The sequence below is a fragment of the Solea senegalensis genome, linkage group LG5, assembly GCF_019176455.1.
Source record: "Solea senegalensis isolate Sse05_10M linkage group LG5, IFAPA_SoseM_1, whole genome shotgun sequence".
In the NCBI taxonomy this organism is placed as follows: Eukaryota; Metazoa; Chordata; class Actinopteri; order Pleuronectiformes; family Soleidae; genus Solea; species Solea senegalensis.
Window position 1 is genome coordinate 24939470 of NC_058025.1, and position 17899 is coordinate 24957368.

Genomic DNA, 17899 nt, shown 5'->3' on the forward strand with positions numbered 1-17899 from the left:
CCCAAAACAGTCAACAGTGGCGGCACATGCCTCCTCATCATGGCGGCCTCGGTTAAAAACATGGTTCGCATGTCAGACGACAAGAGCAGCAGCAGCAGCAGCGATGATGAGACGCTGAGGAGGTGTCAGGAAGCAGTGTGGGAGTCCCGGACTGTGAAAGACAAAGGTGAAAGTGTTTATTTGTTGGCTCTGTTGCTGTAGGAATAAATAAGGTAGGTTTCCCCCTGATGGACGTTCGCTCTTCACCCTCACTGCTCAGTATTCAGTGGTGTACAGTGTACAGTGGTGTTAGTTATTGTGTTATAATCATAGTTCTGATAAAGTCACATACACACAGTTTGTGTCTTTTTTCTTCGTCTAACCTCGTGCACAGTGTCTGTGTAGTTACCATGGTGTAGCTTAGCCCTTAGCATGCTAGTGCCTGAAAATATACTTGTACTTGTTGATCATTTGTACTCCTTTGTGTGTTTTTAGAAGAGGACAAAGTGAAAGAATCAAAACGGTACGTATTTTTCCTCCTAGCAATTGTAAAGCATGTGTGTGTTATGGAGGTTCGTGCAACGTTTCTCTTTTAGAACTCTACATAATTACTCTACTTTACATAACTAGAGAAACAATTTTCGCTCGCCCTCAAAGATACCTACATAAATTCCTACAGTAGCACTGACCATGAACGCAACACTCTGTGTAGCCTGATATGTTTGATAGAACTGATATTTCCTTTGTGTTTTTAGTTGTTTTGGGTCGTAAATGACCCTAATATGTTCATATTATTAAGAGAAACGAATGCTGTTGCTAATATTGTGCACCTGAGTATGAATATGTTTGGTTGTTTTTTTTAAATGCACTTTTTGCTTGACCTTACATAAATTTTCGCAGGTTTTGAATTTGTCATCACCTGCTGCTTACTGGCGGTGGAAAAATGTCTGGCTCAGCTAAATTTTATGGTTTGAAAATGCAGCCCAACTGAGTTTGTATTTGAATGGTCCTGTACTATATGAATCTGTTATATACTAACTGGCAACTTATTTATATAAAAGTATATAAATGACTTGCATTTTGCTAGTTACTCCCTCTTACCTTCCGAACTAGCTTAAAGGGTCAATATGCAACATTTATCAGGGTTTATCAAAACCCAAAATTGAAATTTTTAAGTATAGCAGAAAAAGAAAATGACCCACACACCAATACACTATCACTACCACCTTAAACCATTATTAGGTTATATAATAACAATGTAAAGCCCAGTGATGTGTGTGTGTGTGTGTGTTGTGCATTTCAAATTGAGTAGATCAGCGCCAACAGGTGATCGTCGTCTAGGATGCTGCTTAACTTTGACAGCATCCTTCTGTCTGACACCACCGTCAGGGAGTCAAACTCCAACCCCACAACACCACTTTCGGATCAGTTTGTTGAGTCTGTTGGCATCTACCACCCTCAGACTGCTGCACCAGCATGCAAAAGCATACCAAAATCAATGGTGAAGTTGATGCTATTCAAATGAATGACTTTTGACGTTGTCTTGCTTTGCTGCAGGGTTGTTGTCGCTGACCATGAACATGATGGAAACGAGCTCCAGGTCAGCCAAGGGTTTCGAACGCATGTTGCTAAAAAGTTGGGAAATTTTCTTGACAGGTAACTTTTTGCCTTTTTTTTGCACTCACAGTGATTTAAATTTTTAAGGATGCACATAAATGTTCACCTCAAACAGGGATGGCACGGTACCATTTTATTGTGTCCGATACTGATATAAGTCAAAGACCTTTTTATTAATAATAATAATAATAATAATAATAATAATAATAATAATAGTAATAGTAATAATAATAATAGTAATAATTCTCCAACTGTGTCACAAAACATTCTTTCCCCATATAGAAGAAATAAACAGTCCAAACATGACACGGCTAAAATTCTGTTGCTGTTTTTATTTACATTTTTAGTCTGTACATAAAGTATGCGATATATAGGCTTTTTATCGGATTTTACATTTTTATCTGTTTGCTATTGGATCCAGTGATTTTGACCAGTATCGCATCAGCTCATCCCAAACCACATATTTACACCTTATTTATTGTATGTTGCTGTAAGATGCATTTCAGAAACGCAAACTACATCTTCGTCCTGTGTGGCATCAGCAAAATGTGATGATGAAGATGAAGGTAAGCTCAAATGTGACTGTTGGATCATCCGTTAAATCCTTCAAATTCATTCATTCATTTATTTATTTATTTTAGGGTTTCGTCTGTTTTCCACATCAGTCCCGGGACAGACGTCTGAGGAGCCCCCTGCACCTGTGAGGCGTCGGCCTGTTCCCAGCTCAAGGTTCTTCTTATTCCGCCCAGTTTTGAAGATGTTGATTTATTTTTTAAATGTCATCACATCACAAATGTCTCCGTCCTTCACAGTGACAGTGACAGTGAGATGGAATCGAGGCTGAGAGAGGCAGCGGTGTCCGTCAAAGATCTCTTACCCTCTGCACTCTCCCCGTCCTCAACGCAGCCTCCCGGCTCAGGGAAAGTAAAGATAAAGAAAAAGAAAAACGTGGCAGAGGAAGAAGAAGAGTGCCAAATTGTTAAGAAAAAGAAAAAGAGGAGACCGACTGGAGAGGAGAGTGTGCAAGTGGACTGTGCTCGCGCTCTGAATACTAAAAGTAGTGGCGAGCAGCAGAGCTCAGAACAGGAACACTCGCAGGTCAAAGTAAAACCGAAGAAGAAGAAGAAAAGGTGTGAAGGAAACACAATGGACTAAATTCCTTTTGACCGTCGTATCAATGTTGCTTGAATCCTGAAATGATTGGATGCCGAGATATTACTCAAAACATTTTAATGCTTGAAAGAGTCTCATTAAAGTGTGAAAAAAGGGCATTTTTCAGGCAGTGAGCTAATGAGGGGCAACATGCAATTTATACGTTTCAACTCAATTTCCCTTTGTGCGTACATAACATTTTTAATAAAATACATTTTCATGTTGATTTTCCGTTGATTCTCATTCGTGTCACTTCTTTAATGTGGGTCACATTGTTCATATTACAGTTGTTTGAGTCGGAGAGTCTGAAACGTCGGAGCTCAATTGTTCCCACATTGTTCCCCAACTCCAGGTTTCCCAAAGCTTACGACAGAGGTAGCTGTCCAACAGAAGGGAAAAAGGTCCGGTTCAGTCGCGAGGAGACGCGACACCACTACTGTGCAGTCGAGACCATCTGTGTAGGGATGTAGGAGCTGATGTCTGCTGGTGAAGGTGAGAGCAGGTGAGACTGATGGCTGTCTGTGGCGTGAGACGATGGATACAGCTCCAAGCTTTCAGATGACACTGATGACAAAACACAAGAAAACCAGTTTATGTGGGCAGTAAAGCTTCAATATGCTTTGTGTACAGTGAGTGCTAACAGCACTACCATCTTTAACACAGCTGCTTTTTTCCATTACTATGTTAAAATTATGTTTCATGTCGCTTTTTCAGCACGACCTATAGGCAATTTCACCCACTATATACGCCTGCGCAAATAGTACTAGAGCTGAAATAGGGAAAAGAATGTGCAATATAGTGTCTTATATCCTTTGTTTTTCATCACAACCTAGACAATCTGTTGAAAATAATTTTTCATTTTCACCAACTAAAAAAAAAAAGTACTCAAAATATTTCAAATTGGATTGAATTTGTGAGATTGTTGGAAATGCGTCACAGTCCAAAGTTCGCTTGGCTCATTTTTCTGAACAAATACAAAAGAAAAACTTTTGTCACAAAACATTTTGTGACTTCTGCACAGTTATTCCTACTTTATATCATGACCAAAAATGTGATATAAAATGCATCATAACTTTGACTCAACAGCACATAAGAAGACAAAAAACACACATTTTTTAAACCTATAAACGCAAACCCCAGGATGTCCATATGAGGAGTTTACCATGGGTGCACCTGGTATTGGGTTTGCCGGTTAAAATCCTAGGACACAACAAGAATGAATCCAGAGTAACACCTAATTTACTTTACCTTTAAAAATCAGTACAAGCCTTTGAATGGTGAAGCCAGACTTTAGTTTACAAATCTACAAATCTACAAATCTAAACCCCTCAACGGCACATTTTAGATTTCAACGTTTCACTTAATTTCTAATTTAAATGGTAAAAAAAAAAACAACGTTTAATCCGTCGGATCAGAAGCAGTGAATTCTTGAATTGATCATTGATGTCATCTTGAGGTTGCTAGGCAACTACTGAAGTAATTCATTTCCGGCTGTGTACCTGGCACAGGTGTGTGCGGCTGCAGGTGCAGGGAGTCTTCCTGTAAAGTCTGCTCTGTTTGTTCTTCAGGATCTGCTGTTAGAATCTAAACAAAACAAAAATCAAGGCTTTTTTGTGTTATTTTTAAGATGCTCAGCTCCTGTCATAAAGTCCATGTGGCACAGTTACCTGTCTGACAGCAGCGAGGCTGGTCAGAGTCCCCAGGCTGCTGTCAGTGATGACCATGGCTTGTGACAGCAGACTGGATGAATGGTACTGCGGTGAATCCGACTTGGCGTACACTGAAACGAGGAGCAGATGGAGAAATCCTTACTCGAAAACCTAGCGCTCGACTTAAACTTGCGGCACCGCGTTGCCGGAGACTTACTGTGGCACGGCAGCTGAGTCATGGTGGCCATGAACGGGTTGGCACCCATGTGACTGTGAAGCTGCTGTGACATTTGCTGTTGTGAGGAAGCGTGAAACTGTTGCTGGAACGAGATGGGCTGAAGCGTGGTGAAACTGCCTCCCACGTTGTTGATGACCGGTACAGTCTGAGGCTGCGCCGAGGTCAAACCTGCGAAACAGCAGAGACTTGGCCGTCTGATTTTGCTCCATTTTTATTTACAAAAAGGGAAACTGTTGAGCAGATGTTACCAATGAGAAGTGAGGACTCCCCCAGGCTCATGACACTCGGCAGTGAGGCCATGATGAGCCCCTGGGAGGACGCGGGGGAAGACAGACTGTGCAGGGACGTCAGAGTGCTTACTGGAGGCAGTGGGCCACCACTGGAGATCTAAAACCACAAAATAACCGGCTCAACCCTGCACCAAAGTGTCTACACTGAAAAACTAGTGAGGAACCAGTGCACGTGGTCTCACCGGCTTGGGGTTATGGGTCTCAAGGAGTGTGTGGCTGGGCTCCAGCTGGATAGGGCTGACCACAAGACGTCCAGCTCGCTCTCCTCCATTCCCTCTGCCTGAGCTCACCGTGTCACACAGGATCTGCTGGCTGTATTTTACACCTGGAAAACAACACCAAAAAAAACAAACATCTATAGATCTGCAATGTACATCATCGTCAATAATGTATACCGCTTATCCTTTAACAGCCAAGGTTTCAGGTGAACCACAAACGACGTAGAACTGAATTCAGAAGAATTACAGGTCTCCTACCATGCTCAGGACTTGATGGAAGGTGGTGGTTAGAAGATGAGGCAGGTTGGCTGGTGAAAGGTGTGTCGAGGGCCAGCTTGTGGCGGAAGGCCTCCTCTTTTCGGCGATTGGCAAACCAGTTGTACACCCGGACTTCGGTGACTAGGTTGGAGCCCAGTCCGGCCAGCTGAGAGGGCGACACTCCCCTCTGGAGACACTCTGCCCTGAAAGAGGAAGAAGACCATACTGGTCTCTGCGTGCCTTTGACCTTTATTGTTGCTCATGTATTCATCATTGTTCATATGTATTCATTGTTACAGGGAAAGGTGAGGGGTCAAACACCAGGGTTTCCTTTGTATTCTTCAGTAATGTCCCGGTGCATTATCCGTCTACTTCTCACCTGTTACATTCCTCCACCAGCCCCTCTCTCTCCTCCTTGCTGGGGTTCTTCTGTCGCTCATAGGCTTGGAAAAGGATCTGCAGGGATGCTGGACCCCACTTGAACCTGTTCCTCCGTCCCTTCCTGACGTCTTCTTGCTCCTCCGCCGAGGCAAAGCCATGCTTGGCGTTGGTGAATTCTGGAACGCAAAATAGCAAGTTTTTACCCTCAGTCCCGGTCTCTAGAGACGCGATATTTGATGAGTGTGTGAAAAGGTGTGTGCTGTGTGAAACGTGAACGGTGTGTGAAAGCAGAGACGGGGCTCTCCGCGGCTCCACATCTGCTGCGGTACTCACGCTGGCTGATCTCGCACTGCTTCTTGACATACCAGGTGTACAGAGAGGCTCTCTTCTGGTTCTTCATTGGCGTGCCTTTGTTGAGGTGCTGGGAGAGATGGGACTGGTTGAGTCCTGTGGATTCCACCACCTCTCTCTGAGGGAGATTGTGCTGCTGCATGTAGCTTTTCACCATTTTCGCCACATGCCAGGGATCTTCCCTGTGAGAGGAAGAGTTGTTATTGTCGTGTTTTATTGAATGAAGCATATCCCTCTTTCTTTTCTGGGGTTCCGGTAACAATTAATTCCCATGTAGAAATGTGCTTAACAGACATAAAGCATGGCCACTGAGATGGAAGTAGAGAGAGGCTTATATTGACAGAGAGAGATAAGGTGAAAACACACAGGGGCAAAGTCCAACCCTTTCAGAGCACTGAGGCGGAAACAACGGGTAAAAGGTTTATTAAGCCTCATTTCACACTTTCTATCTGTCGTCAGGAGCAGTAAAAAAAACACAACACAATACAGCAAACTTCGCAAACTGAAACACGTTCAAATTCACTGCACGAGTTATTTTTCAGGTATTTTATTATCAGTCAAAATGTTACAAAAAAAAAGAAGAAAAAAAAAGCATTTTTTTAAAAGAATGACACGTCGTCCAGGCTGTCCGGTCTACGTTTCCCAAATACTATAAATGAAAACCCAGACATATCGCTGTGTTGCGTTGTGTAAACATAAAAACCACGTGACCGGCCCTGTTCCATTAATCTTCACCTATGCGTGTAACTTATTTATTAAGAAATGACCACAGAATAATGATGGGGTGGGTAATTAGTAACTAGCAAAGGAGGAACCCTCTTTAAATTTGCCTCTGAAGCCAGACTGCATAGAAAGAGAGGGAGAGAAGCAGAGAAGCAGGAGAACGAGGGAGAATTTGAGCCAAGCTAAAGAAGATTATGAGGGGTTAACAGGTAAACTGCTGTTTCTACACTAACTTGCTTAGTTTTGATAGTAATGGAAGGAAAAGACAGGAAGGAATAGCAGTAAGGGAGATTTTGCAGTTGCCATGGAGCTTCCAGAGCAGAGCTGGGATCTACTTACTGCAGGAGCTGGTCAACTTCAGCCCTCAGTTTAGCCATTTCCTGTGGTGGGAGCTTCTCCAACTCTCGGAATATGGGTGGTTGGAAATCCATTTCTCCCTCCTCGGAGCTCTCCCCATCGCCCCTCTCTCCCTTCTCAGCACCGGCACTGGTTCTGTCGTGCTCCAGCTCGCCCATGGCCTGGACCAGGACGTCTCTGGACAGACCCGATTCCAGTAGGGCCCAGATCAGCTGCTCCTGCAGGGCGGTCAGACGGCCCGGCCTCGCCATGGCTGCTCTGGCTGTCTCCTCTCCCTCCATTAGTCTAATGCCTTACCTTGCTACTGCCTCATAAACAAACACTGCTGTCATGTGCACCACCACCACGCTCAGATGACAGCCAGGCCGTCCGTGTTGGGCCTCATTACAGCTGTAGTTCTTCTTCAGCTCCACACAATTAATACTTTCATTTTGCTCTGTGTTAAATTCCCTCTCGATGTGTCCCGAGCTGCTTGGTTTTTAGCTCTCCACCTGCTGTTTTGCTTTCAAAGGTCAATTTTCTTTTCTTTTCTTTTTTTCTTTTCTCCCCTTCTCCTCCTCCTTACATGTGCCCTGTGAACTTTGTCCCCACTCTCTCAGCCCCCAACAGTGGCCAAAGTTCAATTTTACAAACTAGAGGAACCTCTCAGAGAGTGCAAAACTGCAGTTTCCTCATTCGATCACCAGCCAATTCTAACTATTTCTTCCTCGGGCGGTGAAACTACTACGTTCACAGAAAACTCAAATCAAAAGCAGGACTTTTCTTCTTCTTTTTTTTTTGAATAATGCTGATTGCAGACAGACCATCTGAACCAAAAGTTAGGCTGTGTCACTGTTAAGAAGAGACCAGTTCACCTTTCAAAGCAGCCACACAGGAGCAATTTGTACTGTGCTGATTTTCGGGGAAACGTTTGTTTACATCATTTTTACACCGCGGCGTATTTGACAAAACTGCACAGACTCACCGTCACATTTGCTGGAGACAAACGTGGCGTGACTCGTTGCACAGTTTTGTGCCACTGGAGAGTGCTGTAGTGCCGTATACGCCACAGCAGCCCTGACGGTGTGAGCTGCTGAGGGAGTGTAAAAAGATAAAAGGAGTGAGTGATGGCAGCTGTCAGTATCTGCTCAAAACTCATGGGCCTATGCAGAGGTGTTGAAACTAAACCTGTGGTTGTGTTATTACATACAATAACATTATTAGAACGGTAATTCTGCATCTTGTGTTTTGTCATTTAAACTTCTTGTCAGACACTAAAGACCATCATATAAAAGTGACACTATTTCACTGATTGACAAATGTTTTCATTTTCTTTTTAACGTGAAATAAGACCTCCTAATCCAAAATAACTAGAGAATAAGCACAAGTGGAAAAAGAAAAGTATAGTCATGGAGTATCTATTATTATTATGTATTCTTTTTATTATTATTTTTGTTTTATGCACACACACTCTGAATTCCATGACTTCAGAGGACATTGCATTGCCTTATGTTCATTTCCGGGAGACTTACTCCTAAGGTCTAATCCTAACCCTGACCCCTGACCCCGAACCTTAGCCTAACTTTAAAACATGTCTTCACCTTAAAATGTGGTCATTTACTTTATAGAGACTTGATTTTTGTCAAGACAAGTCCTCATAATTTGACCGCGTAAACAGATTTAGGTCCCCACAACGTGAGGAATACAAGGTACACACACACATTCTGCAAAACTAATGAGCATATGGCGCAGCTGATGGTTATTATTTAAAAACAAAAACACCCATTTGAACTTTCCCTGCATGCAAAGTCTCATTTTTTTTTGCTTTTCATTTCCAAATAAAACATGTTTGTTTGTTTTTCTGCCTCTTGTTTCTGCATCAAAGAAAGTTGGCAGGAATGTTGGCGTTGGAGGTGGACGACAGAGGAGCGGGGGTAAAGTGAATGGTGAGAAAAACCTTTGGAGAGTTAATGTAGTTCTTTATCTTTTCCACTCTCAAATGCTTGCTTTCTCTGCCTGGTTCACCTTATACCGTTCTCAGGTTCGGCCTACCTGCACCTTTTTTTTGTGTGGCGCTGGTGTTACCCCACCCCACCCTTGGGAAGATGGCATTATACTGTATTTGGAAGGGTAACAGAGCTCCTTCTATCTTCGTGAGACATGCCACTGACCTGTAATTAAGTCCCATTGTACTATTCAGAGGGCACTCCTCAGCACACAGACAGAGGGCAGTGTGTGTGGATTTCCAGCCGCTCAGATACCGCTGTGACTAATGCTCCGCCACACAGGCTGGGTTTATCGAAAAGGACCACATGCAGCACACATTAGAGCTTCCATTTTCCCTCTACACCCAAACTCAAAGCTACGTTGATTGGTAATAACATACAATCCGCGCTGTCCAGCTCTCATTAGTGAGCCATTGCTGGCTGCCTGTGTGTGTGTGTGTGTGTGTGTGTGTGTGTGTCTCACAACCAGCCCTCTCTGTTTCTGCCTTAGCTCAGTGTCCCGTCCTGTCCCCTTCACCACCACCACCATCCCCAAGCCCTCCATTCAACCCCATTGATCATGCATGCAGAAATTTAACACACCCCTTAATTCCTGTCCAAATAGCCTCTGTCCCACTTCCAGAGCCTCATCTGTTCATCTACAGAGGGCAGAGCAGGCCTGTGTGCAGGCAGGACACTGGGCCGCGGCTCTCGGGGAGAACACACTGTGCTACAGAGAACAATCATGCATCTAAATCTGTGCCCAAACACACCGTGTTCTTATAGGTTTCATTGTAAACAACATGCAGGCCCACAACACAGCACACGCACCAAACTCCGGAGTCGGGACACTCTTTATTATTTTATAGCGGTAAGTCAAAGCTGTCATTGTCTTAGTTGGAATTGCTCAGCACTATTGATTGGCCTTAGCATTGGTTTACCAGGTCACATGTTGAGCCACTGTTGAGAAGATTAACGCAAGCTGGCTTTGGTACTAATTAGATACTTAAACCCCAGCAGCAACGAACGAGCACACAGCGCCCATAACCTCCTGCTCTACCACACGGCATCAGCTTCTTTACATTATTGAAGACATGCAAATACATATGTACACTCACTGTCCAGATTATTAGGTACACTGGTCAGGAGATCTTCTGCTTCAAGGCTCAACATGTGTGTTCTGGGATGGTCTTCTTCTGCATACCTTGTAATGAGTGCAGGGTTATACTGCTGCTCAATGGATGATTTCATTCTCTTTGAACTCTAGACAAGTCTGGCACAAACAGCCATTCAGAGTCCCTTAAATCACTTTTCTTCTGTAATCTAATGCTCAGTTTGAACTTCAGCAGTTCGTCTTTGACCATGTTTGCACACACACACACACACATGCAGTGATTTGCTGGTTAGATATTTCAGTAGGTGTACCTATTAAAGTGGCCACTTAAGTGCAAGTCGATTATTTGATGTCACCTAACTCTTATTGACTTTCCATCACTGGCACTGATGAGCAGTAATTCACATGCATGTGCGGTCATGTTGTGTGTGAATTCAAATAATTAATATTTAATGATATGACAGAATTCATAAATGGATAATTACTGATTATTAGTTATAGTAACTACAAACTGAGCCTGTTAACGCTCCATTTTTACTACGATGGAAGTTCCATCAAGTTAGTCAACATTATTCAGAATGTTACAGGAAGTCGACATTTTTTCACCTTCAGAATAAAAGCATTATTTTGGTCACACAAAAAAAGTAAACAGACAAAAAAAGTTTCACTTAAAGATTTCATTGAAGACAATACAAGACATTTCTAAAATAAACTTAGCTTAACTTACATAGGGTTATAACTTAATACACACTTTGGTGCATTCACTCAGTCTAAACATTCAAAGTCATCAATGTTATCTTTGGACATTTTCAACACTTGAATAAATTGTCTGTATAATTAAATAGACAAATAAATATTAGATAAATGAAAAATGACAAATGTGCTAAACATTTGTTGGACCACTTTTATGTGTTTCAACCACAAAGAATAAAATTGCAAACCGTAACATTTTGGCAACTTTTTATTTGAAACCCTCCTATTTCAGATTTTATAAACATTCAACAAATGGTTTGTTATTAAATGGTATATCATTTTATATGTCTCTCACTATGGCAGGGCAATAATTCAATAATGATAATAATATATATGGAGATGGTAATGCAATGTACAAACTCTGTGTTTAAAAAGTGTTTTCTGAAGAAGTTTAAAACCACATTTATCTGCTTTCTTCAACTTTCTTGCCAACATTTATTACATTTTTCACCATATGATGATGATGAATGACAATATAGAAAATATAATCTTTTTCACAGGATGAATTATAGGTATACAATAATTACTGTATGTGTGAAAGTTATAATAGTTTTTCATTTAGTTTTAGTTTTTATTTTGTTTAAAGTTAGGTAGTAACATAAATAATAATTAATAACCCTCAGGAGACTCATCACATTGTTTGTGAGTCAGGAGTCTGAGGAGCTCAATTTGAGGAAAAACATCAGCAAAATCGAAAAAGATCAGAGGTTTGATTCACTTAGATGAACTCGACTCAACCCAGTTATTACTACATAATGAATCTTATGTTGAACTTGCATAGCCTTGCATGTCCCCACATTGTAAATAAAAACAAACTGAAAACATTTTATTCTGAATGAAAATTATGAAAATACAAAATTGCCGGCAGAGAATTATTTTTTTATTTTAGTTTTCACATTTTATTTAATTATAATAACCTTGGTGTGTGTGTCACTTATCTACTTAGCTATATAAAAAAAAATATTATTACGTGTTATTATAATTACTACTACCACTAAATAAATTAATAATACATTGTTTGACTTAACTTGCATTGAACATGTGTACGTTTATTTTGAAAGGCAAGAGAGGAAGCGATGTGGCGGACGAGAGCCTAGCTTGACTTAGCTGGAAGCGTGGACAGAGTGGAGGAGGAAGAGGAGGAGGAGGAGTCTGTCCCAGCTCTGCATCTGGCCCGCTCCCCTCTGTCACCCCGGGCCAAACCCGCCCAGCTCCACTCACTCACTCACTCACTGACTCTCTCTCTCTCTATCGCCGCCTGTTTTCCCGCACTGTTCGGCCCGGACACACTCACTCATTCACTCCCTCACACATCAACACACATACACTCACGCTCCCTCACACTCTCTCACACAGCGAGGACACGGAATGGAGACGGAAGGGAGCCAGAGCAGCCTGTCCCTGTCCACCGCGGACTCCCCTCACGACCCCTGGTAACGAAACAACTTTACTCTTTTATTCTCTTATTCATTCACTCGTTTTAAATTCTCCTCATTTTGTGCTGGTAGTGAACTGTGGCCACACACACACACACACACCTCCCTCCTCAGTGAGATGACACACACACACACACACGCACACAACTTTCCTGTGTAACCCTGTGTGTAGATTTAAATATTACGGGATGCTCCTTTAATGAATATGTAAACCTGTTTTTATTCCTCGCAGCAAAATGTTCATAGGTGGACTGAGCTGGCAAACAACACAAGGTAAATCTTTTTGCACACACACACACACACTCTCCTAAAATGCCACCGTTTGTGTGAAAATGCTGGCGCGAGTTTGATGGAACTAAAAGAAAAAAGGGAAAAAAAAGGACAGAATTTCTTGATATTTCTCTCTTTGCCTTACACTCAACCACTTTAATTATTAACTTATTTGCTTGTGGGTTTTTTTTTTACATATGTAACCAGAATGAATGCCCTCATTAAGAAATGTGTTAAATTGATATTAATTGAAATGATTAAGAGTCTATTTTTGTTTGTTTTTGAGCAAAGAAATCAAGGCCTGAATTATTAGTGAAGGGAAATCTCAGCAGTGCTAGAAACACTTTGACCTTTTCTAACTTGTTATTAAAAAAATCTCCTTCTTTCTTTCCATCTACTTTGTTTGTTTGTTTGTTTGTCTGTTTTTCTACACACACACGCACACACAGAGGGTCTGAAGGAGTACTTCTGCAAGTACGGCGAGGTGAAGGAGTGTATGGTGATGAGGGATCCGGTTACTAAGCGCTCGAGGTGAGCGAGGAGCTGAAAGTTTATCTGACCGCCGCGATTCCTCACCGCTCATAACATATCATTATGTGTCAACATCAGTTTCTGTGTCATTAATACTCACTCTCCTCCTCCTCCTCGTCCCTCCATCCCCTGGTGTCCACAGAGGATTCGGATTCGTCACCTTTGTCGATCAGGCTGGTGTGGATAAAGTTTTGGCCCAGACCAGGCACGAGCTGGACTCCAAAACAGTGAGTTGTGTGTGTTTACTTCTCGCCACCAGTTAATCACTGTTTGATGAGTGGATTTCACCGTAATCTGTTTCCATAATCTGTAACGTTGCTACATTTGAGTCCGTTTGCCGAGGTTCCACCGCGTCTGTGTGTGTGTGTGTGTGTGTGTGTGTGTCCGCTGTGACCACATGATACATGATTAAATAAAAGGATAGTTCAGGGTTTTTTTGTTTTGAGTTCCTCGCGAAAACCCAATTTCCACATTTCTCCGTCTTATATATACCCGTATGCTATGTTTTGAATAGTTTCACAGCACATTTCTCAGCTCAACAGCCGTAGAACATGGGTGTCAAACTTAAGGCGCGCGGGCCACATCTGGCACGCCATGCAATTGTATTTGGCCCCGCAAGATAATATATTATGGCTTTCCAAGTTACCTCGCCAGTAAAATAAATAAAAAAAATCAAATGTGAACTTTGAAAACACAGACCTGGAACCGGGGGGGGGGGTCACAAGAGGGCCCAGCCCCTCATTTGTATTTGGCTTCCACTCTTAGCTTTATATATCGAATAAAAAAGGATTGACTACAGGTGGAAATGGAAGTTTTTGTTGTTTGATTTAAAAATGATTTGCCAAAAGTTTATTCCTCCCAACAATCGCTTTTGATCAAACAATCAAAATATGATATAATAAACCATTAAACTGTCGTTACCCTGAGGTAACTCACCTCAAGTTTAGTGTTAAGTGGTGGGAGGATCTACTTTTAAACGGTTGTCTGATGACATGGTAAACAGTAAGAATGTCATTGATATTTTCCGGCATTTCTGAAAAACCTGTGACTCTGTAACTCCATCAGAAAAAACATGGAACTATCCCTTTAGAGCAGCAGTGGACAGTGGGGACACAGTGGGGACACAGTGGAGACACAGTGGAGACACAGTGGAGACACTCCCTCTGCGGAAGCGGGACTGTGATTTAGCCTTGTAAGAAGAGTGAAGTGAAAACTTTTCTCTTTCATCGCCCGAGGGCTAAAATTGATCTGCGAAAGTTTGTGAATGGAGCGAATGCAACGTGAAACCGCGAAGGTGTGGAGCGCGGCAACAAACAAACTCCTCACACTTGTTTCCCGTCGGTCCTGCTGGAAAGAACGGAACCGCGAGTGAAACCGCCGTGATCTCTGTCTCACCTGTGTGAATTCGAACATGAAATCTATTAATTGCCTGTGCTGCACAGTGTGTGATTCTGTGTGTGTGTGTGTGGCTTTTTGTCAGTAATGAATGTGGGCCGGTCAGGGAACAATGTGGCCCATTGGTCGCCATAGGGACCACTGCCCCCGCCCCTCTCTCCTCAGTGGGAGTGGTGATGGCTGCGGGTTAGTCACTGTATTGAAATGAGAGGATGCTATTTCTTCTTCTTTCCCCTCCCCGCCCTTTTGTGCTCTGAGCACTGCACCTTCTCCAGTTTTTTTTTTTCAAGGGTCAGTGGAGTTGTAGGAAGAAGGAAATGAAGTAGAAATAAATTCAAAAAAACCCAGTAGTTTTGAAAATTATCCAACATCGGTGAGGTGGAAGTTGCCGCTTGGTTCCCCAGCGTCCTCCTGCTATAACGTCACTCGCAGGGTCGACAGCTATGACAAGTAGCACTATCATGGTTGGACGCCACCAACTTGCCATGGGGTTTGTTTCCATAGTGACTCACTAAACCCCCCCCCTCACTCACCCCCACAGCTGAAGAATGGATCTGTCACAGGAGAGAAAAAGAGGGAGATAACAATGCACGTCATTTACAATCATTGCTTGGATCCCCAGAAATCAAGACGGCATAAACAGTAGCAGTCACAGAGAGTGGAGGTCGTCCCAGCTGACAGCAGATTTCTCACATCTCCTGCTCCGATATCAAACCCCAGGTTTTAATCTTGAGTCGGTCCGCTGCAGCCTCTCGTGGCTTGCAGTTGGATGTGGGGGTTCTTCCGTGGCGTTGGCTAAGGGGGGGGGGGAAAGGTTTGTGACAGCCTCAAAGTGTGTGTTTGACGTAGAGAGGGCTCAGTGATCAACCACAGGGGTTGGATGGTGAGTAGAGTGGGCCTTTTTAGTCAACCCCCCCCCTCCTCCCTCCTTCCCTCCTTCTCCCTCATGCAGACAGGTTATCCTGTTAGAGAGGGGAGAGAAAAGTTCTCCAGTGGCAACAGAAAGAATGTACCATGCTGTGACCGACTGAACCGCTCCAGCCCTGGAATTAACAGAGCTTTGCACAGCCGAGAGGCTAAAGAGCAAATACAGTGCTGCGGAGGAATTTATTGGTACTTATTGTGTGCGAGGACAGATGCAGTCCGGTTCTGACCAGTATAGCGAGGGCAGAGTTTTTTTTTGTTTGTTTTTTTTTGCTGTGATTTATGTAACGGCCGCTCAGTGAGTCGCCCCTCTGGGTGCCCTCCCAGTTTCCTGCTATCTGTAAAGTTAGTGACGGCCGATGCAAAAGTGCACCTTTGTGGGGACAGAGTTTCCATTCAGCTGCGGCTGAAATGTGCAGAGGGGAGAGTGTTTCAAAAAAAAAAGTGGCACTGCTCCTTGCCCGGCAGTGATCAGGCATATTTGTGGTCCTCGTTAACCCTTTCCTTGCTGATCTGGAAGGAAAGATGGAGGACTGGGGGGGGTCAGGTTAACCCCATCTGTGATTAGTGTGGCTGTCCTAACTAATAGGATTGGAGTCAACAAGTCTGAGTTGTTCCAAACGAGATGGCGAGCGTTGTCCAATCAGCATTTTTATGTCGAGTGTGAGTGTGCAGGCCGTGACAGGCGGCGCGCTCGGGCCAACTGTTGCCTGGACGTGGACGTAGCTGCTCAAAGTGGATTGCCCTGATTTCCTAAACCTCTCTTGGAATTACGTCCAGCTCCTTCCCTGCTACCTTCAAACGGCTGTGCGTAGGATAACGTGTTGTTTAAAGCAGTGTTGGAGTAGTTTAAAAGACATTCACTTGCCTCATTAGCATTTCTGGAAATAACCTCGAAAGAGGTTATTTAGAATGCCGCTCACTTACTGTAACCAGTGTGTGTGTGTGTGTGTGTGTGTGTGTGCGTCCTTGCTGCCACATCACACCTGTGTGAGTTGCATGTTCTGGTCGTGATGTCACAGATCTTTACTGTCTTTACGCTGAGATGCATGATGAAGGGGAATTGTCGGAGGTCAGGCAATAATGCAATAATTTAATACCCATATTTATATTTATAACAATATTGTTTTCTTCCGTAGCAACATTTGAAAATATTTTATCCCAATAACATTGTTGGCCATAGAGGGTTGTGTGTGTGTGTAAGAATTTAAATAAGGGCTGGCCAATAATTAAATAACACTATATATATGTATATATGTATGTATATATACATATATGTGTATATATATATACACATATATGTATATATATATATCATTATATGATTTTCTTTAATATCAATGTATTTAAAGGTTGACTCTATATCGATACAATGTTTATACCCTTGAATGTTTTGCCTCAGATTTGTAAAAAGTGTTTCTCTGTTTCTGTCGACAAAGAATTTTTTAAAACCACAGTCAAACTTAAAAAAAACAAAACATTTATCCCGATAATTATCACCTGATATCATACTTCTTTTTTTTTTTTATCATGATAATGTTTGGATTTCATCGCCCCTCTATCGGTCTTCATCATTGCCTTGAAACAAACCAGCTTCATCTAAACAGCAACTATGACCTGTTTAATGTCCACAGTTTCCTCCCCACTGATGTGCTGTGTGCCGCCATGTGTTTGATTTTGTTTGTGTGTGTGTGTGTGTGTTTTTGAATGTGCACAGGAAGTGTTGGACATCAGGAGGGTTGGTGACCGGAGGTGACTATCAGAGTAGTCTAGCCACCATAGAAACTAAACAGTAGACTCTGCATCTGATCCTCCAGTCTTAGCCTCTAGTCTTCTCACTCTGCTGTCTGTTAGAAAAAGAGAAGAAAAAGAGAGAAGAAGAAAAAAAAGACGAGAGAGAAAACTTTGCGGTGACACCGACAAACACTGCAAACACTTCCTCTGGTAAACGCATGTGGTTTACCACAGAGGCTGTAGCTCTCTACTGTAGTTGAACTCTACCATCTCATGGTTACGGACTAATCTTAGCGCTGTACTGTCTCACCATCTGTTAGTGTATGTGCAGTACAGTGTGGCGTAGTCTAGTTGTTCTCTAGCTCTATTAGATCAGTATAGACTAATATAGAGGTCTCAAATTCCAGTTTTTACAGCCTGTCTATGATTGCATCCTCATGGCATGGTGTGGCTCTCTCTCCAATCCTAACTTTTGGTGACGCTCAGTGGGCTCAGACGCATTATTTGTGTGTGGATTCTGTTGCTGTTGTGGTGTTAAAGATGAAATATGAAAAGGTTTGCACTG

General features: G+C 42.7%; 3 protein-coding genes across 5 annotated transcripts in view; 2 read left to right on the top strand and 1 right to left on the bottom strand.

The window, feature by feature from the left end:
• On the top strand, positions 1–2979 carry lg5h12orf43 (linkage group 5 C12orf43 homolog). Its single transcript, XM_044027236.1, has 6 exons — positions 1–166; positions 475–502; positions 1537–1635; positions 2092–2162; positions 2238–2325; positions 2409–2979. The coding sequence occupies exons 1-6, from the start codon at positions 40–42 to the stop codon at positions 2749–2751; spliced, it is 756 nt and encodes a 251-aa protein (XP_043883171.1). The 5' UTR covers positions 1–39; the 3' UTR covers positions 2752–2979.
• hnf1a (HNF1 homeobox a) lies at positions 2810–7747 on the bottom strand. Its single transcript, XM_044027231.1, has 10 exons — positions 7196–7747; positions 6116–6315; positions 5781–5958; positions 5402–5604; positions 5108–5250; positions 4884–5022; positions 4615–4803; positions 4416–4528; positions 4248–4332; positions 2810–3312 (listed from the first exon to the last, which is right to left on the bottom strand). Exons 1-10 carry the CDS (start codon positions 7492–7494, stop codon positions 3182–3184), a joined length of 1680 nt encoding a protein of 559 aa, XP_043883166.1. The 5' UTR covers positions 7495–7747; the 3' UTR covers positions 2810–3181.
• The window catches only part of msi1b (musashi RNA binding protein 1b), a 23518-nt gene continuing 12605 nt past the window's right edge, over positions 6987–17899 (top strand). For 2 of the 3 annotated variants that reach the window (XM_044027234.1, XM_044027235.1), the window contains exons 1-6: positions 6987–7065; positions 9078–9138; positions 12106–12477; positions 12713–12753; positions 13200–13281; positions 13424–13508. In XM_044027234.1, coding sequence (XP_043883169.1) covers positions 12413–12477; positions 12713–12753; positions 13200–13281; positions 13424–13508 — 273 coding nt within the window. In that variant the 5' untranslated portion in view covers positions 6987–7065; positions 9078–9138; positions 12106–12412. The remainder of the gene's footprint in view (positions 7066–9077; positions 9139–12105; positions 12478–12712; positions 12754–13199; positions 13282–13423; positions 13509–17899) is intronic. The other variant, XM_044027233.1, reaches the window with a different exon arrangement.